Source organism: Stenella coeruleoalba (genome assembly GCF_951394435.1).
Source record: "Stenella coeruleoalba genome assembly, chromosome: 15".
Classification (NCBI taxonomy): Eukaryota; Metazoa; Chordata; class Mammalia; order Artiodactyla; family Delphinidae; genus Stenella; species Stenella coeruleoalba.
Window position 1 is genome coordinate 84,625,046 of NC_137161.1, and position 20,459 is coordinate 84,645,504.

The 20,459-nt window shown below is 63.6% G+C and overlaps 1 protein-coding gene across 1 annotated transcript in view; it reads left to right on the forward strand.

The window, feature by feature from the left end:
- Positions 1-20,058, forward strand: part of RADIL (Rap associating with DIL domain) — a 127,883-nt gene extending 107,825 nt beyond the window's left edge. The window contains 11 exon segments of the mRNA XM_079944721.1: positions 3,588-3,748; positions 7,451-7,563; positions 8,210-8,447; positions 9,132-9,304; positions 14,223-14,373; positions 15,357-15,574; positions 15,576-16,002; positions 16,977-17,116; positions 17,466-17,605; positions 18,042-19,156; positions 19,665-20,058. Of these exon segments, the coding sequence (XP_079800847.1) occupies positions 3,588-3,748; positions 7,451-7,563; positions 8,210-8,447; positions 9,132-9,304; positions 14,223-14,373; positions 15,357-15,574; positions 15,576-16,002; positions 16,977-17,116; positions 17,466-17,605; positions 18,042-18,147 (1,867 nt within the window). The 3' untranslated portion in view covers positions 18,148-19,156; positions 19,665-20,058.
- Positions 20,059-20,459: the final 401 nt, after the last annotated feature.

The following is a 20,459-nucleotide window of genomic DNA, read 5'->3' on the forward strand; positions in this document are numbered from 1 at the left end:
TCTAAGCGTGCAGTACAGTATCGTTAACTGTAGGTGCACTGTCGTACAGCAGGTCTCTAGAACTCGCTCATCCTGCGTAATTGAGACTTTATGCTCATTGATGAGCAGTTTCTCTTGTCTGCCCTCCTGCCCCCACCCCTGGTAACCGCCCCTCTGCTCGCTGATTCTGTGAGTTTGACTGTTTTGGGTCCCTCATGGAAGTGGAGTCACATAGTACGTGTCCTTCTGTGATTGGCTTATTTCAGTGAGCATCATGTCTTCAGGGTTCATCCGTGTTGTTGCATATTGCAGGATTTCCTTCATTTTTTATTTTGTTTTGCGGTACGTGGGCCTCTCACTGTTGTGGCCTCTCCCGTTGCGGAGCACAGGCTCCGGACACGCAGGCTGAGCGGCCATGGCTTATGGGCCCAGCCGCTCCGCGGCATGTGGGATCCTCCTGGACCGGGGCACAAACCCGTGTGCCCTGCATTGGCAGGTGGACTGTCAACCACTGCGCCACCAGGGAAGCCCTCCTTCTTTATTTAATGGATAATGTTCCATTGTGTTATAAACCAGATTTTCTTTATTCATTCATTCGTCAGTAGACCTTGCGTTTGATTCCACGTCTCGGATATTATGAGTTCACCCTGCAGTGAACACCAGGGTGCTAATGTTTCTTGGAGATCCTGATTTCAATTCTTTTGGATAAACACCAAGAAGTGGAATTGCTGGATCATAAGGTAGTTCTACTTATAGTTTTTTGAGGAACCTCCGTACTGTTTTACACAGTGGCTGCACCAGTTTGCATTCCTGCCAGCAGTGCACAAGGGTTCTGATTTTCCCACATCGTCACCAATACTTGTTGACTCTGGTCTTCTTCATGAAACCATGACAGGCGTGGGGTGGCAGCTGCTTGAGTTTTGACTTGCATTTCCCTGATGATTATGTATGTTGAGAACCTTTTCATGCTCCTCTGGCTGGCTGTCTACTTTGGAGACATATCTATTCAAGTCTTCAGCGCATTTTTAGTAGGGTTATTAGTGGTTTGTTTTGTTTTGTTTGCTTTTGAGTTGTAGGAATTCCTTATGTATATTGGGAAATTCACCCCTTATCTGATATGTGGTTTGCAAATGTTTTCTCCCATTCCGTGGGTTGCCTTCTTATTCTGTTAATGGTTTCCTTTGCTGCACAGAAGCCTTTTCGTTTGACGTAACGCCGCTTGTCTATTTGTGTTTTTATTGCCTGCGCCTTTGGTGTCATGTCCCTGAAATCGTCCTGCCTACTCGGTGCTTGCCCGGACGGGTGGGCCAGGCCGCTGTGCCTTGTTTGTGCCCCACGGTACGGCAGGGCTGGCCGGTGGCGCGTCCTCAGCGCTGACCTCGCTGGGACCCGACACCAAAGCTCCGCTTGGCAGTAGCTGGTGGACTGTTTTTCCGTGCAGGCCTGCCTGTCTGTCCCGTTGAGTTCTGGGCGGAATGGAGAAGGGCAATAAATGTTGAAAACAAAATGGAGCTAGGCTCTGACGAGCAGATTCATCCTTTTTTGACGACATAAAGCTCTTCGTGCATGCACGTGTGTGTGTAATTCAACCAGCGAGGAGAACGGACGAGAGGAGCAAGATAAGCAGTGGAAACAAGGAGACGCGTCTGAAGCCTGTCCCTCCCCAGGAGCAGGACAGAGGGGGGTCATGCTGTCTGTGGACAAAAGTGAAGTTACGTCAGAGAGAGCAGCAAAGTGCAGGCACAAGGAGAACGTGGGGAAGGGAGCCCGAGGCCCGTGGGGCGCGGAGGAGGCCGAGGCTGCAGCCCGCCTGACACTTCCGCACCAACCCTGCCGCTGATATGGCCCGTCGGCTTTTCCCGTGGGCCTGATCGCCAGGACCCCCGGCACGACGGTCACTGCAACAGCCGGAGTCCCTGAGCTGCTCCGGGCGCCGGCAAGCCCTCCAGGCAGGATGAAGAGCCTAGGGACAGCGCCGTCCTCGCGCGATGCCCGCAGACGCCCGCCTTGCCCCCCGGAATCCGCCAGTAAGAGGCACAGCCCAGCGTCACCCCCAGACAGACCCAGTTACCTCTGAGTGGTTTGATTTGCTTGTCAATGGATCTCTGCTCACCTGTCAGAGCACCTGGCAGGTGTGGTCAGGGACCCTCCGGTGTGAGGATGCTCTCAGAATGCACGGCCCACCGACGGGCTTGCTGTCGGGATGAGGAACCGTGCGGGCGAGACACCGACTGGCATTTAGAGGGAGGAATCGCCCGGAGCTCTGCTCGCCGCACCCGCCCCTCGGCCTCCCCAGGAGGCTGGTGAGGACAGCGCGGTGCTTCTGTCACATTGCAGGCGACTCGGACACCAGGTCCTGCATGCTGGTGTCTGGGGCCCGGGAGACGCGGGAGGAGGGGCTTGAGATGGGCGGAGCTGACCTTGCAGGCTCCCATCGAGGGAGGCAGGCGGCCCCCCACGTGCCCAGTGTCCCCTGGAAAGGGAGTGCCACGGGCCCTCTACCCCAGGCGGCCGTCCCCCAGGGTGGGATGGGGTTGGAGGGCCGGGAAGGGCCTAGCTCCGTGCCGCCGCCTGGGAGCCCCTCCTGCCCCTCTCCTCTGCCCGCCGCCCGGCCCCAGACACGGCCAGGCAGCCCCCGTGAGTGGGGTCGTTTGTGGGTTTCCTAATGGTATCTCAGAATCTTCCAGTTAGCGCCCGCGATCCCTGCCTCCTGACACTGCCTTAGCCGTCGTCTTCCTGCCGGGATGCGGTAGCACTTAGCTGCGCTCTTCCGCCTCCTGCCGGGACGCGGCGGCACTTAGCTGCCCTCTTCCGCCTCCTGCCGGGATGCGGCGGCACTTAGCTGCCCTTCCGCCTCCTGCCGGGACGCGGCGGCACTTAGCTGCCCTCTTCCGCCTCCTGCCGGGATGCGGCGGCGCTTAGCTGCCCTTCCGCCTCCTGCCGGGACGCGGCGGCACTTAGCTGCCCTCTTCCGCCTCCTGCCGGGACGCGGCGGCACTTAGCTGCCCTCTTCCGTCTCCTGCCGGTTCGCGGCGGCACTTAGCTGCGCTCTTCCGCCTCCTGCCGGGACGCGGCGGCACTTAGCTGCGCTCTTCCGCCTCCTGCCGGGACGCGGCGGCACTTAGCTGCGCTCTTCCGCCTCCTGCCGGGACGCGGCGGCACTTAGCTGCCCTCTTCCGCCTCCTGCCGGAATGCGGCAGCACTTAGCTGCGCTTGTCCGATCACCGCCCCAAGCAGATGCGTCTCTGCTTGCTTCCTGTGTTAGTTATGCTCCTCACTTAAGACACCCGCCCTCGTCTCTCTTGCTCTCGAGTACGAGGGGCAATTCCTGTTGCTCGTCCGAACGGTCACAGCCGCTCTGTTCTCTGATTCTCAAAGAGAAGATGTGAAAAGAAGCCGTTTACCAGAGTCCTTTTCCAGCGTGGCCTCGGGCGGTCCTTCCTGTGAGGGTTTGTAGGCGATGTGCCTCTCACAGGTTATGGATCTGAATCCAGTTCCCGGCCTGACGCTGGCAGGCTGACAGATCGCGGTGGGCGTTTTGAGCGTTCGCTGTTCTCACGCACAGAGAGCGGCGGGTTCGGCGTGACTCTTGGTCTCTGTCTTGGCAGCCAGGAGCCCCTCTCCACGGCCAGCTTCACCATGGCGGGCCTGGTTCCGGACCTGCAGCACATCCTCTTCTGGATGTCCAACTCGGTTGAGCTTCTGTACTTTATCCAGCAGAAGTGCCCACTCTACATGCAGAGCCTGGAGGAGGACCTGGATGTCACAGGTATGGCCGTGCTGCTGCTCCCAGGTGGTGAGCAGGGGAGAGGTGGCCCCCAGAGCAGAGACGGGTGTGTGTCGGGGGCGTCCCCAAAGAGGGAGGTGACCTGCCGGTCGGGCTATAACCCGGTGCCTGTCGTCTGTGACGCGTCGGCGTTCTCTGTCCCCATCATTTCACGCAGCCCCATTGGGGGAGGCCCGGGAGACACAGGTCACTCACTGCATTCTGTCAGCCCTTGGTCACCAGCTCCTCCAGAACGCACCGCAGTCTCAGAAAGGAGGCGCGTTGCTCGTGAGAGTTACGAGACTGTGCGACCCGTGTTGACTTCAGAGACTAAAACGTAGGAAAACGTGCCTCCTAGAGCTGATGCAACGCAGCGTAAAGCGGTGAAAACGCTCAGTGAGAGAGTGACTCTGACTGGGGCGGTCTAGGAGGGCTTCGTGGAGAAGGTGGCGTTCGGCCAGGCCCTGAGGGGGTGTGAGATGTCAGCTGGCGTGTGTCTGATGGGGCCGCAGCGCGTCCTGGCACTGAGCCGGGACGGAGCAGCGGGGCTGCATGCAGCAGGACCGGGTGTGGCAGCCGGGGACCAGGGGCTCGGTTTCGTCCCGTGCGGCCTCGCTCTGCCCTGCGAGGACAGAGCCGGGGGCCTGCCTGCCTCGGGGAGCGGTGGGGAGGCCACTCGGCAGGACGGGCGCGGCCGTGTCTCCCGGGACACAGGCTCACAGTCGGCCTGAGGCCCTGGGCCCTGCTGGTTCCCCTGATGCCGACCGGCTAGGTTCCTAGGGGAGGGGCTCGTGGCGGCCTCCGGCGAGGGGGCTGGTCTGCCCAGGGGCGGGCTGTCCCACTCTGCGCTCAGTTGGCCACCGGCTTCGGAGACGGGGTGGCGGGGCCGAGGCCCTGGGGCGTCCCGGCCAGGCCCGGGGAGATGGGGTCCGCCTACCTTCCTCTCGTCAGTTGTGGTTTCTGAGTCTTTTCTGCCCCCGACTTCGCAGGGAAGGGGCAGTGGGGACTGTCTTGGGCTCCCAGGGCCTCCGTGGATATGTGGCAGAAGCAGTGTCTCCTCCGTGCCCCAGTGGTCGGTCATTCGTTGCTGGCCCGCTGGCCTGTCGCTCCCTCCCTTGGGCGGACATTGTGAACACCGTCCAGTAGACCCCCAGGATGGGGCAGCTGCTGTCTGTCCACCGGGCCTGGGTTGGACACAGACTGTCACCCACCTTTGCCCCGAACGTGACGCGAGGACCACACCTCCCGAGTCTCCGTCGCCAGCGCGCCTCGCTCTGCGCAGCAGCCCGGGCCCACCCCGGGCCTGGTGCTGCTGGAATCCAGCGTCTGCAGAGGCTTCCTGTCACCTCTCTCCCCAGACCCTGCTGAGCTCTTTTGGGGGGGTGGCCTCCAGCCCCCCAGGACTGAGGCCGCAGCGCTCAGCGGGCTCTGAGTGCAGGGGACTCTTGTGCACGTGGCGTCGGCCGGCGAGCACCCGGCCTCTGGCTGGTCCTTCCGTGTGGAAGCCAGGAGGCCAGGTCGGGAGACGGCACCCCGTCACCCCGACTTCGGGCACAGTGCTCACAGGCGAGTCCCGCCGGTGCCCCTCCTTGTCTGGACATATTTCAGACGCTGTGTTGAGAGGCTGCAGGCCTGGGGTTAGCGTATCCTTCACAGGGACCCTGAGTCAGGCTGATTTTCATGAAAAAAGCTGCTGGGGGCTCTGTTCTTAGGAAGATATTCTTGGTCCAAGGCCCAGATGTCGTGTAGGCCAGTCGACGTTGGGAGAGTGAGCACGTGGACGGCTGGGGTCCCACCTCTGCCCGCCCCGGGGACCACAAGGGCTGGGGAAACCACAGCAGGACCTGAGCGTCCCGGAAACAACGTCCGGGGCGGTGCAGGCTCCGGAGAGCTCAGAGGAAAAAACCATCAACCAGGGGGCGAAGGGAAGGTCAGAGTTGGCGTGTTTGGCCTCCTGACCTTTAGCAGGAAATATCTGTGGGAAGAATTCTAAAAACAGAGATGTGTCATGTCCTGAAAACTGGAAAAAGAGCTTTTTCTTCCCCAAACAACCTTTTCTGTCTGAAGCTCTTATCCAGGAAGCCCGTTCACAGGGGAAGATAAAAGATTAGCCCATCGGGGGGACGTTTATTTAATTCATTTAAAGTTCTCCTGTAAGGCTTTGAGGCTCTGCCTCAGCGCCTGTGGACTGTGGGGTCCCAGGGGGCGGTCCTCAGCCCCGGGGCCTCGGGAGGGAGGGGGGACGAGGCCCGGGTCCTCTGACAGGCGCGTGCGGGCGTCAGCTGAGTCGGAAACCCCAGCAGAGCCCGCGCCGCGGCTAGGAGGGTTTCAGGGTGTTTCTGCGGCGTCTGCTGGGAGCCGCCTGGGGTTGTGCTCTGTGGACCCCAGCCTCCTCCCTCTGTCCGTCCCCTCCTCCCTCTCTCCAGAGCCCCCGGGCCCACATGAGGGGCGTAGGTCTCCTTCTCAGACAAGCTGGTGCTGTCAGAGCCTGTGGCCCCTACAGTCACCCGATTGGCTTCTCCCCCAAAGCCCAGGGGGGCTGCAGGGAGCAGCCAGACCCTGCCGGGCTCCGGGAAGGGCCCTGGGGAGGCCCCGCAGGCCTCCGGCTTCCTGGTCGGGAGGGTTCTGGGGTGTGAGCCCTGGGGGGGTCAGGGAGCCCCGAGCCCTCCATGGGCCATGCTGGCGTCTGCAGGGCGGGTCTCTGACGGACGCGCACACCGTTTCCGTTGGCCCAGTAGCCGGGCGGCCCTGTCCCTGTGCTCCTGGGAGGCCCAGCTTAGCGCTCAGGGCTATTCCCGGCCTCCCTCCCTCCCTGAAAGGAGGTTCCCAGACGTGGGGCCCACTCTGTGCATTAAGCAAGAGGCCGCACGGGACGGGCAGTGCAGGAAAGCCTTGCCGCCGGCCTTCCGTCCTCGTCAGGAGAAGCGAGGGGCCGAGCGAGCGGAGGATGGAGGCGGGCGTCCCGTCCGGTCCCTCCCCAAGTGCCACTGGGGCCGCTGGCACCAGGCACCTCATGCCTCCCGACTTCGGGAAGGCCCCTCGGGACGGCCCCTCCCTGTTGGGCCCCTGGTCTTGGGGACCCTGTGGCCAGCCTGGCCTCTTGGCCGTACAGGAGCCCCAACCGGGGGAGGGAGTCAGCTGGCGTGGCTCACACCCCCCAGTCCCAGCCGCAGCTGCAGCCCCCCGGCCGCTGCCCAGCCTGGGAGGCCCGTCCCCCGAGGTGCTGAGCGCCCAGGGTCTCCGCTCTGTGCCTGCGACACGGCAGTGTCTTCCCTGGGGGGCGCTAGTGGGGGGGGAACGGGGCACGAGGGCCATCTGGGCTTCTCGGGAAAGTGTCGTGACGGCCTCCTTAGGACCTCTGGCCAGGTGTCCTTTGACCTGTATCCCTAGTGAGAAGTGACCTGTGGGCCAGGATCTGCCAGCGCTGGGCACTTGGTCCCGACCCGTATCTGGAAGCTGCTAGCGCGCGAGCGTCCGCTGCGCTTGGTATCGAGTTGGTGCCCGTGGGCTTGGAAGCTCGGGGCCTGGGGTCCCGGGGGCCCCGTGGCTTTGGTTTGTCACGTTTTCCCAACCCAAGAGGAGGGTGCTGGGCGGAGCCCTCAGGAGGCGTCCGGTGGGGGTTTGAACTCGCGGCAGTTCCAGAAGGTTCCTGCCCGAGTCCCCCCTCCCCTGGCCCTGCAGTGACGGCGCCACATTCCCCCGCAGGCTCGAAGGAGTCCCTGTTCTCCTGCACGCTCACGGCCAGTGAGGAGGCCATGGCCGTGCTGGAGGAGGTCATCTTGTACGCCTTCCAGCAGTGCGTGTACTACGTCTCCAAGGTACGGCCTCTGCGTGCGCGTTCTCCCGGGGGACCTGCATGCCGGCCCGGCCGCCTCTGCCCGCCCGGACCCCGGCCTCGGGCCCCGGCCCCCTCACCTGCTGTTGCTCTCGTCGAGCGAGTCCTCTGCCCCAGGCGGGGCCAGCGAGCGAGAGAGACGGGGCCGGCTGCTCTGGGGAGGCGTCTCGGACGGCGGGCCAGCTGTGCGGTGGTTCCGGCTGCCGTGGCCCCGGCTCCCCTGCCCGTGCCGTCCCTAACGCTGGTGGGGGCAGCCGTGCGGCCATGTCTCGGGACTCAGAGCCGAGCGGGGGACCCCGGGGCTCTGCCGTGTCCTTGGGTCAGTGGGGCTCACTCGCCCCCACTCCGTCCAGTAAAACCCTTCTGATAAAATAAGAAGAGGGCGAAGCCCCCTGCCCTCAGGGTCCTCTGGGTGCCGTCCGGCCCCTTTGCCGGAGCCCCTGCAGCCCGTGTCATCTGCGCCTTCGCTGGGAGCTTTACCGACCCCCCTCCCCGCCGCGGCTCCCACTGGCTGAGCCCGGCGCTCACACGTGGGTCGCTGACACACGTGGTCTGGCCGAGGCGTGAGCGGGATGGGTCGGGCCCGGGGTCCCCGCCCACAGCAGCCGGTGTTTTCCTCTCGCCCCCAGTCCCTGTACGTGTGCCTCCCGGCCCTGCTGGAGTGCCCCCCCTTCCAGCTGGAGTGCCGCGAGAGCTGGTGCTCGGCCCCTCAGCTGCCCGAGGAGCTGCACCACGTCGTGTCCATCTACCAGGCCACCCTGGACCTCCTGCGGCCGCTGCAGGTGCACCCCGAGATCGCCGCCCAGGTGCTGGCCTACCTCTTCTTCTTCTCCGGCACGCTGCTCTTCAACCAGCTCCTGGACAAGGGTGAGGGTCCGGGGCGGACAGCCCGCAGGGCCACTGAGCGTGTCCTTCCGGAGACCAGCGGGCTGAGCTGTCCCGCTCCATGGGGTCTGGGCGGGTGCCGCGGGGGGAGGACGTGCTGCAGAGCCTGTCCCTGTGGGAGCGGGAGCCGCCCGTCCATGTCTGCACAGGGCCCCGCCGGCCTTTCCTGGTTTATTTTATCCCCGCGTGGCCTGGGGCCCCTGTGAGTGAGGAGGCAGCAGGCTCAGGGAAGTGACGTGGCCTTTGACCCTGCCTCACTGCCACCCAGATCTCCTCCATCGCCCTGCCCAGCGCTCAGGGCCGAGGCAGTGCTGGGGTGCGGGGCAGGGAGAGCGGGGCCAGCCCACAGCACGTGCGAAGCCTGGACCACGGCCCTCTGCACTTGGGGTCGCGTGGCTGTCACCGCCCCTCCCTGCCCTGCCACCTTCACCTCCCACCTCCATACCCACCCACCCATGCCCAGAGAGGGGTCTGGAAGCAGGTAGTTGTCTTAGAAACTGACGTAAGGTCTTCCGTCTGTCCAGAGCCCTGGTGGGGGGGGCGCGGGAGGAGGACAGGGCTAGGGCCCAGCCGGGCCTGGCTCCCTCGGGGTGGGGGGTGGCGGGCAGCATGCCTGCCCTGCGGGGGCTGCCCGGCATCAGCCTCGTTCCCTCCCTCCATTCCCAGGGCCCTCTCTGAGTTGCTTCCACTGGCCCAGAGGCGTCCAGGCCTGTGCCCGCCTGCAGCAGCTCCTGGAGTGGACACGGAATGCCGGCTTTGGCGAGGCTGGAGAGCGCTTCTTCCGGAAGCTTTCCTGCACACTCAGCCTGCTGGCCACGCCCAGTGCCCAGCTCGTGCAGGTGGGAGGGGTACGGAGGGTGGGGGGCAGCGGGCGCAGCGAGGATGGGGCGGCACGCTGCACGGTCGCCCTGGGGTCAGCAGCTTGCAGACCAGGAGGGGCTCAGTGGGCTTGCAGTGGCTTAGCCCACAGCTGTTCCCACCTGCAGGCGGGATAACGGCCCCAGGATGTCTGTGTCTAGTCTCTGACCTGCAGCTGTGGCCACAGGGGGCCCTGCTGATGTGGGGAGGTCACCCCGGGGCACCTGGTGGCCCCGTCTAAGCACACGAGTCCTTAAAACTGGGAAAATATTTGCAAACGATGAGACCAACAAGGGCTTAATTTCCAAAATCTACAAACAACTCATACAGCTCGATATCAAAAAACAACACAATAAAAAAATGGGCAAAAGACCTAAACAGACATTTCTCCAAAGAAGATATACAGATGACCAAGAGGCACATGAAAAGATGCTCAGCATTGCTGCTTATCAGAGAAATGCAAGTTGAAACTACAGTGAGCTATCACCTCACAGCGGTTGGAATGGCCATCATTCAAAAGCCTACAAATAACAAATGCTGGAGAGGGCGTGGACAGAAGGGAGCCTCTTGCCCTGTTGGTGGGGATGTAAGCTGTGCAGCCACTATGGAGAACGGTATGGAGGTTCCTCAGAAAACTAAAGATAGAGCTACCATATGACCCAGCAGTCCCACTCCTGGGCACATATCCAGAGAAAACTCTAATTCGAAAAGACATATGCGCCACAGTGTTCATAGCAGCACTATTTTCAATAGCCAAGACACGGAAGCCACCTAAATGTCCATCAACAGACAACTGGCTTAAGGAGATGCGGTACACGTATGCGATGGAGTACTACTCAGACATAAAAAAGAATGAAATAATGCCACTTGCAGCAACATGGATGGACCTAGAGATTATCATACTAAGGGAAGGAAGTCAGAAAGAGAAGGAGAAAGACAAATACCATATAATGTGACTTCTGTGTGAAATCTGAAAACATGATACAAATGAATTTATTTACAAAACAGAAACAGACTCACAGGCATAGAAAACAAACTTATGGTTACCAGAGGGGAAAGCGGGCGGGGGGAGAGATAAATTAGGAATTTGGGATTAACAGATACAAACTACTACACATAAAACAGGTGAACAGCAAGGTCCTACTGTACAGCACAGGGAACTATATTCAATATCCCGTGATAAACCATAATGGAAAGGAATCCGAAGCAGGATCGGATATATATATAATCACTTTGCCGTAGACCAGTAACTAACAGAACGCTGCAAGTCAACTATACTTGAACAAAAGAAGAAAGAGGGAAGCAGAAGAGTGGGTCAGAGAGACAGGAAAGGGCTGGCTCTGAAGGTGGAGGACGGGGCCACGGGGCAAGGGTACAGCAGCCTCCAGGAGCTGGGAATGGCCCTCGGCTGGAGGCCAGCACAGGAACGGGACCTCAGTCCTACAACCACAGGCAAACGGATCCTGCCCTGGGGCCGCCGGAAGGAGCACAGCCCTGCAACTCTGGATTCTAGCCTGTGCGACCTGTGCTGGACGTCCGACCCCCAGAACTGTAAGACTGCGCTCACGGTGATCTCACTGCCACCTTCGTGGTCGTTTGTTAGAACAGCAGCAGGAAACAGACACCAGCTCACCTGCCTCCCTCACCTGCTGTGCGACATGGTCGTCACAGGTAATCAGCGAGACCAAGCTACCCAGGCCCTTTCCTGCCGGGCAGCGACATGGAACCCACCCAGGGGATGGCCAGCGTGTTTGCAGGGCGGCCCCATGGACTCCGCTTCCCACGCCCTGGGGAGCTGCTCCGTGTTTGAACCGCGTAGGGGACCGGCTGCCCCGTCCGCCCCCGTGAAGTCCCAGCCGACGTGAGCGCAGCCAGGAAGCCCCACATGGCAGTGACGGCGTCCACAGCCACGGCCACCACGGGCAGCCGCGAGCCACTGTGTGGAGCTCAGACTTGGGCAGCGCATCCGCCTGCAGAGGGGAAGACGAGATGGGGTCCCCCCGGGGCGCTGCTGTGCACACTGCTCTTGCCCTGGCCTGGCACGCAGGCGTGTGCCCTGGCGAAGTTACCACAGGGGTCCCCAACCCCCAGGCCACGGACCAGTACCAGTCCGTGGCCTGATAGGAAGCGGGCCGCACGGCAGGGGGTGAGCGGCGGGCGAGCGGGTGAAGCTCCAGCTGTATGTACGGCCGCTCCCCATGGCTCGCGTCACCGCCTGAGCTCCGCCTCCTGTCGGACCAGCGGCGGCGTCAGATTCTCACAGGAGCGCAAACCCCACTGTGAACCGCGTGTGCGAGGGATCTAGGTGGCACGCTCCTTACGAGAATCTAATGCCTGGTGATCCCAGGTGGGGGCGCTGGCGCTGGGGCGGGGCCGCAAATGCAGATCCTTAGCACAGAGGTTTGACTGTCCAGAGACCGTAATAAGTCAGTTACTTGCAGACTCATATCAAAACCCTATCCCTGAGCGGCAAGTGACAATTAGCTCAGGGCTCCCACTGAGTCTGCATTGCGGTGAGTTGTATAATTATTTCATTACACATTACAGTGTAATGATAATAGAAATAAAGTGCACAATAGATGTAATGCGCTTGAATCATCCCCACACCATCCCCCACTGGCGCCCAGTCCGTGGAAAAATTGTCTTCCACGAAACCGGTCCCTGGTGCCAAACGCATTGGGGACCGCTGAGTTACCAAGCTGGGTGCTTCAGGTTTGCGTGGTTTTCTGTGGTTTCTGTGGTGTTTGTACTTCAGTACAAAATGCACGGCAAGGAAGGAGCAGCGGTGCACTAGCTGCTCAGCTGCGCCTCTCCCTGCACAGCTGGGAGCTGCCCGCTCCGTCCTCTGGCAGAAGACTGGGGTCTATTTCTAGAGCATTTAAGACTGAGGGTCTCCAGGTTGGGACACGGGATCTCACCCTGAAGGAGGGAGCACCCCGGTGGCAGAGCCCCCATTGCTGGAGCCCCGCACTCTCGCCCACCAGGCCCGGGCCTGCGCCCTCCAAGCAGGGGGCGGCCAACTTGGCAGGGCTGGCGGTCAGCGACAGCCCAGGGCAGGACGGAGGATGCTGACACTGGGCCTCCACAGCCAACCAGCCAGGAGAGGGAGAGAGAGGCAGGGAGTGAGGCAAAGAGGCCTCAGACCGTAGTTTGCCACCCTCAAAACGGACTGTTCAGGGAGGAGAAACTTACTTAAAAAACTGTTTGTAGGGCTTCCCTGGTGGCGCAGCGGTTGAGAGTCCGCCTGCCGATGCAGGGGACGCGGGTTCGTGCCCCGGTCCGGGAAGATCCCACATGCCGCGGAGCAGCTGGGCCCGTGAGCCATGGCCGCTGAGCCTGCGCGTCCGGAGCCTGTGAGGAGAGGCCCGCGTACAGAGGAAAAAAAAAAAAAAAACACATTTGTATCGTCTTAAAGATAAGGGAAGATCCAGTAACCATTACATAACAGGATGCTATAAATAAGAGAACAAAAAGAATTCTTGGAAGTTACAACTACGACAGCAGAGATGCAGAGTTCAGTAGCAGAGCTGGAAGATAAAGTCCGGGAGATCGCCCGGAAGCAGAGCCAGCAAGGTGGAAGAGGCGCTCGCTCCTGCTGGGGGACGGCTCAGCGCCGTCGGGGCGCCCGCCGACGCCAGCCTCGGAGAAGCACAGGCGTGGCGAAGCGTGGCTTCTAGGACGAAAGTCAAAACCACCTCCGGGCAGACGAGGCCGTCCTGTGCTGTCATGTGTTTGGGGTGGAGGTGTCAGGAAGAGGCCGCTCTCCCCGCTTCCCCACGTAGCTTAGGATGTTGTCTGTCCCTTCAGTGTCGATACTCGACAACCACCGCCCAGGCCTCTTGATGTGGGCAGTAAAATCAAACGTGGGCGAAACAGAGAAGAAGGAAGAAAGAAGGAAACTAAGGGACCGGTCAAGTGAGGCCCCGCATCCAAGCAGCGTGAGGCCAGAGACGGCAGGGCCGACAGGGAGTGAAGACAAACCGACAGTTGCCCAGCCCGCTCGACCCGAGTGTCCGGACTGCAGGTGCAGCCGGTGGGTGAAAAGCACAGTGGCTGAAACAGACCTGCACCAAGACGCGCTCACAGGCTTGCAGAGACGCCGCTGAGCTTCCAGAGAAGAAGGAGAGCAGCTCGGGTCTGGAGGTCAGCGGTCAGGATGGTTTCCGACTTCTCAGGAGCGAATGCAGGAGCTGCCTCCCATATTCCCTCCGAGGCCAGCTCGAGCCTGGAGTCCTGATGCCTGATGGCGGGGACAGTGGCCTGAGGACGCTCTCCCACGCCAGGCCCCCAGCGTCCCCCTAGCACAGGCCTCCCTGGGAAGCTCCTCGAGAGCAGAAGGACGGGGTTCCAGGAAGCAAGGCGGACGGAGACGGTAACTCAGCGACCTGCCGTTTGTCTTCTGCCAGGGCGCCTTCCCTGCCCCCGGCTGCCCCCGCAGTCTCGTGCGGCACCTCATGCTGCCGTCGTGCCTTCGTGCAGGTCTCTGACCTGCTTGACTCCCTTCACACGGCACGAGGCGGGGGTCCTATTTCACGGCCCCCTAACCTCCCAGTGGTCTCGCCCCGTTTCTCAGCCCCCCGAGGTGGTGTGACAGGGCTTGTTCGGTGGGCAGGGCACTCGGCGCGGTGCCTGCTGGCCTCTCCGGGGAACGCCCCCCCCCACCCGCCACCTGACCCGGCTCTCGCCCTGGACGCCCACAGGCATGGGGTGAGCTGCCCTCTGCACCGGCCTTGACCTCGGCCTCGCTGACCTCGCTGTCCCGTACGGACGCCCCAGGGCGGAGCGGGTGCTGGCGCAGGGAGCCCTGGGCCCTGCCGCCGGAGCTCCCAGAAGGCAGGCCTTCCCTGGGGGGCGGGCTGGGTCCCCGGCCGTTGACCAGGAGCTCCTTCTCGTCAGCAGATGAGCTGGGCCAACCTGCGGGCCGCGTTCCCTGCCCTGAGCCCCGCGCAGCTGCACCGCCTGCTGACCCAGTACCAGCTGGCCTCGGCCATGGGCCCCATGAGCGCCTGGGAGCCGGGTGCCCAGGACAGCCCCGCAGCCTTCAAGTCAGGTGAGGCCTCTCCTCCGGCTGGAGCTCAGAACTCGGGTGTGGCCCGGGGGCTCCTTGACCCCCAGGTCCCTGGGTCCCCAGGTGGGGGGACAGGGCAGGACACCTGAGGAGGAAGACGGCCCACGGCGGAGGCTCGCCTTTGCCCCCAGGCTCTCGGCTCAGATCAGAGGTCCCCGCTGCCCCTCATGGGGCCTCGCTGGGTGCACGGCCACCAGGAGGAGAGCAGGGTCTCCACACCGGCTGCCACGGCACAACCTGTCGGGAGACGGTGCTGAGCCGTCTTGCCCTGGGTGTATTACGTGTGGAGACAGACGTACATACGTGTGTGTATATTTTTATGAGTTTTGTATGTCCTCATTAGCAGTATGTACGCTATAACACAAGCAAAAACGGAAAGTAAAGGACGGGGGAAGATCCAGATAGAAGTAGGGCTTCCGACACCTGGTCACCTGGGGCTTGGGCCCTGGGCGCCGTCCCCCGCCCCGTTTACTGGTTCACGTCCAAGGCCTTCCGCGGAGGGAGGGAGGGGGCTCTGTGCTGGGCACCGGGAGCAAGGCAGGGGCTGCCGTCTTCCCTCCGTCTGGAAGGCGCGTGTGTCCTCGTGCGGACGCCAGCACTTAGGCAGGCTGTGCTCAGCCCCGTGACACGTGCGCGGTGCAGGCGGCGTGGCCGCGGGGGCCCGGCAGGAGCAGGTGGCGGCCTGGGGTGCTGGTGTCTGGGCCGGGTGAGCTGGGCTCCAGGCTGGGGTGTGCGGTGGGCCCGGGGGAGCCAGGGGCCGCAGGCAGGGGTCGTGGCGTGGGGCCCAAGTGCCGAATGGTGGCGCCGGGGCTTCATCCTGGGTGCTCGCTGGGACTCAGGAGGCGTGAGAGCGCCGTATGGGCTTGTGCGGCCCCTCCCGTGTCCCCGGGGTCCCATGGCGTCAGGCGGGGGTGGCCGGGCAGCTGCCTCCTGGCCGGGGGTTCACGCCGCCCTCGTCCCTGCAGAGGACGTCCTGGAGTCCTATGAAAACCCCCCACCCATCGTTTTGCCGAGCGAGGGCTTCCAGGTGGATCTGGAGGCCGACTGCCTGGACGACAGCCTCCACCAGCACCTCCTCTACATCCGCCAGTTCCTGTGGAGCCTGCGGAGCAAGCCCAGGCCCGCGCGGCCAGAGTGTCTCCAGGTACCGGGGTGGACGCAGGAGCGGGGGGCTCCCGAGGCCGCGGAGGCTTGGGGGGCCCCTCTGTCCTCCCAGCACATCGGGCTTCCTGGTGCTGAGTTCTTTCCCCCTCCCCCAGGGCCCGCAACACACCAGCGCCGAGGGCCACCCTGAGGACCAGAGCCGCCCCCTGGCTTCCAGGGACCCTGGCAGGGGAGCCCGTGAGGCCGGCTTGGAGCGCACGCCTCCTTCCGCGGGGGACCCCCAGGCACAGGGCCCTCTGGGAAGGCCGCCAGGCCGCGTGAGCCGTGGGGGGGCCCAGGCCGGGGACCCACACGGGGACCCCTCGTGCCTGCTCACGCCTCCCGGCACCCCACTCAGCCTGGAACCCGCTGTCCCCGACTGGCCAGAAGCCAGCAGTGCCTGTGGGGAAGTGCTTCTGGAAGGGAGGAGGAACGGGCCGAGCGGCCCGGGGTGCGCAGCCCCACAAGGTGAGCCCCGAGCCAGGCCCGCACCCCAGTCCTGGCCCTGCTGGCTCCTGGGCAACTGCCTTGGGGTCCTTCCCCTGCGGGGCCCTGGTGTCGCGTCTGGCCCGGGCTGTCAGAGTTGCCCACGAACGCCTGTTGCCCTGGACACAGGACAGGCTCCTGGGGCAGCTGGGGAGGGCACCGCGTGGCTCAGGCCCGGGCAGCTGGGGACTCGGGGAGTCACTCTGCCCGGGGGGGAGGAAGGATGGCCCCATGACGTGTGTTGAGCCCCAGAGCCGATGCGAGGCCAGCGGGATCGGTGGGGGGGCGGGGCGGGGGAGCTGGAGCCCTGGGCGTGTGGACACTGGGCTGGCCGGGCTGGAGGGCAACGAAGGGCAAGCATCCCCCAGCCCCGCCCGGCCCGTGGTGAGTCCTCAGTGCTGGCGCCAAGCTTAGAGGGTGCCCTGAGGGCAGGGGTCACTGGAACACGGCTGGGCCTGAGGCAGGACACCTCTCAGCGACCTGGGTGGTGCCCCGGCAGGGCTCCACAACTGACCTCGTGGGGAGAGAGAGGGCGCAGGACCCTCAGCGTGGGGAGCAGCAAGGCCCAGCTGAAAAGAGCCCCAGCTCCGGAGGGACAGACGTGGGGTCACCACTGAGAAGTGCGGTGGGGGAGGGCAGGGGAGGGAAAGCAGAGCCCCCTTCTCAACCTTCCGGAAGCACCCGGCCTCTGAGAGGGGCCGGTGTCCCGGGGCAGCACAGGGTGGCCTGACCCCCGTCACCCTGATGGTGGTCCAGGTCTGGCTTTTCCCTTCTGGCCAGACGGGCATCTTTCTGGACCTCTGTGAGCACGTGTCTCTTTGGAGTAGCTAAGCCAGGATGTCCCTGGGTCCGGACTCCTGGGCAGGCGCAGGCCCCCAGGGCAGAGTCTGGACAGAGGACTGAGCCGCCGGCCCCTGACCTTACCTAACCTCGCTGCATTTTTCTCGCCCGCCCAGGAGACTGTGCGGCCCCGGCGGCCGAGCCCCCTCCAGCCCCCTCCAGCCACAGCTCCAGCACGGACGACTTCTGCTACATGTTCGTGGTGGAGCTAGAGCGAGGCCCCTCCGGGCTGGGCATGGGCCTGGTCGACGGGATGGTGAGTGAGCTGCCCCGCCACTTCCTGCAGGCCCCCAGGCTCCTCTTCTTTCCCAGAGCCGGGCCCACAGCTGGGGTGGTCACAGGCAGGCGGTGGGCAGAGGCCCATGGCCCTGGGGACCAGGGGCTGGTGGGGGCGTCTCGGCAGCTGCTTCCGCCGCCTGCACCCTCAGGCCTCATGGCGTCTGTCCGGGGCCTGCGGGGACTCTGATGGTGTCCAGCGCTGTCCTTGAAGACACACTGATGACCATACAGGGAGCCCCACCGGGGGAGGGGCGGAGGTGGCCCTGCCTGGAGACCCCTGTGTGCGAGGGGCCCACGGAGCTCTGAGGCTTCCGCTTCTCCCCCAGCACACACCCCTGGGCGCCCCAGGGCTCTACATCCAGACCCTGCTCCCGGGCAGCCCCGCAGCGTCCGACGGGCGGCTGTCGCTGGGAGACCGCATCCTGGAGGTGAACGGCAGCAGCCTGGTGGGCGTCAGCTACCTGAGGTACCGCGCCTCGCCCCCCCCCCAGCCTGTGGGAGGCCACGCCCACCTGAGGTACCGCGCCTCGCCCCGCCCCCCGCCTGTGGGAGGCCACGCCCACCCTTGGGACGTCGGAGCTGAGTAAATGGAGGCACAGCCGTCGGGCCCGGCTCCCAAGGGCCACCCCCCGCCCTTCCCCCGCACTGGCCCTCCGATGACACACCGGTCCCCGCAGGGGCTCAGGCACCTTGGGGTGGGGCGGGCTCCGTGATCCCGAAGCTCTGTCACAGCACGGGGGGCTCAGGGTTGCTGACTGTAACTGTCCACTTGGGGTGATAGCTGGGGGGTGGGGGGTTGGGTCGCCCCCCAGCGCCTCCAGGAGGCTCTGCCCGCCGGACCGGCACTGAGTCCTCACCCGGAGGGCTCTTCTACACCGTCCCCACCCCTTCTCTGCTTTCAGAGCCGTGGATCTGATCCGACACGGGGGAAAGAAGGTGCGGTTTCTGGTTGCCAAGTCAGACGTGGAAACGGCCAAGAAGATCCGCTTCCGCACGCCCCCTCCCTAGGCGCCGTGCAGGGGCGGCCTGAGCACCTACGCCTGCGGCTCCCAGGTTACGGCCCCTTCTGCCAGGCTGTTCGGTGTGGCTGCGTCACCCACAGGACGCTAGCCGCAGTCCCTAGTGTACATTTTGTTTTATTGGTATGACACATAACACTAAGTTGTGATGCTTGTCACAGAGCCTTCGTGTTTGAAGATTTGAGTGTTAAAGTACAGATTCAATAAACTATCTTTCGTATTGTAGAGGGTGGCGGGGCGTGGAGTCTGGGTGGGCACCGTGCTGGCCCCCTAGAAGGGTTGCTGGAGGTGGGGCGGTGCCCTCCGAGGAACTGCTCCCTCCCTGCCAGCGCGGGAGAGACCCCGGGGGGACACGGGGCTCGCTGGGGTGCCGGGATGGCTCTAACTCGCTCCTCGCCTGCCCTCCACCCTGCCCGCAAACAAGGAGCAGCGGGGGAGGTGCAGACAGCCCCCGGCCGCCAAGGGAAAGGGCCAGAGCCACCCCCATCAGAGGGGGCTGCACCCTCGGTGATGCCACGCTCAGCACGGTCCCAAAGAAGGGGTCTGGACCCCCCAGAAGGTTACACAGTGAGAGTCTTGACCCACTGTGGGTATCCAGGCTTCCTCCCTCAGACTCACACCCCTCCTGATGTCCTCTCTGGTCGCTAAAGCCATGGCTGGGCCCTAATACCAGGCTGGCCGGTGCCAGGCTCTCAGTCTGCGGCCCGGCTGGTGTCCACCTGGTGGCCGTTGCTTCACCCTGGTGGAGGGGCCCGCCTCCTGCACCGGCCGCTGACCACGTGCAGGGCCGTGTTGGTGTCACAGTGGCAGCGGGCGCGGGCACCTCCCGGCTGGGTGTCTTCGGCAGGTTCGGCAGCGTGCCCCTCCCTGGGCTCTGGGCTGGGGTCCTCCTCTTCGACAGGAACAGAGACTCTGGGGACGAGAGGGTCCCGGCCAGGCAGCTGCAGACACACCCCTTACGTGGAAAGGGGTCTCGTGGAGGGACCAGCGGCCGGAAGGTGTGTCCCAGGCACTGGGCCTCGGGCAGCTGTGGGCGCAGAAGAGAGTGCAGGTGGGGGCCCGGGCCTGCGGGTGCTCAGTACCAGGTGTCCGGATTCCACCTGACCTGAAGCAGTTCCCAAAACGCTGGATGAAATGTACTTTAAAAAGTCAGTTAAAATGGGCAATTGAACCCCCCAAAATTCTGAAAGCCCTAAACGGAAACAAGGGCACAAGTTCAGGGAGGCTGGCGGCTGACCCAGGGCCTGCCGAGCACCACCCCACCCCGCCCCCCGTGGAGCTGCATGGGGTAGGGGGGGAACCCCTTGCATACTGCAGAGTTCGGGCAGGGAAGGGCTGGGGCCCCTGGGAGGGCTGGGGCCCCAGGGAAGGGGGAAGACCTCCGAGCTGCGCTTCTCGCTGGCAGGGAGCGGGTGCTGAGAGCCCTCGGATCCCTCTGCAGGGAAGGACACACTTCATTCCCGGGATGTTCTTTGAGGTCAGCACTGTGATTATCCCCATTTGCAGACGAGGAAAGTGGAGCACGATGGGACTGTCATTTTCTACATCAGTGGGCCAGAGCTGTAAGTGCTGTGAGGACAACCCGACAGAACCCGACCTCTGGAAGCAGCCACCCTGGTCCGCCCTCGGCGCGGCTGCAGTGGGCGCCCGGCCCAGGTGAGTGCGCCCTGCTCGCGCGCCATCCTCCGGGCCGCAGCCCAGCCCGTGTCCTCACGGCCTCCGAGGCCCCCGGCGGCTCTGCCGCTGCGGCTGACACGCCTGGGACAGCCCAGCCCCGCCGGATTTGCACTCGCGTCGTTGGACTGGACTCCCAGCCACCACAGAAGTCTACCCTGCAAAGACAATGGTAAGGGAACGTTTCTAGAGCGGCCTTGGCTCCGTGTGAAGCAGGGAAAAAAGTCCCCTCAAAATCCGTATTCTGAAACTGGTTCGTAGGCACGTTTGAGACCCAAACTTGCAACATCTGAACGAACGACGTGAAAAAACTGAAAGCCGAGCATTAATTGGCATCTTGGCAAATTGAAAAAAAGCATTTTCTCTAGGTGTCACATCCTCAACCCTGGCCTCCCTGGACCCAAGTCCGGAGGGCCAGGCAGGGCCGGGTGGGCCGGGCCGGGCAGCCCGGGCGGGCAAAGGGTGTCGCCGGGGCTCGCAGGTCTGGGTTGGTCCCATCCTGGGAGGGTCAGGTGTCCTTTGGCACGCCCCGCACCAGTGCCCCACGGCTCTGCTCCGCGCACCACCTGTTGCTTCTCGGAAAGCATCCTGGGGCCGGGACGCCAGCCAGAGGCGTCCGCCCCTGCG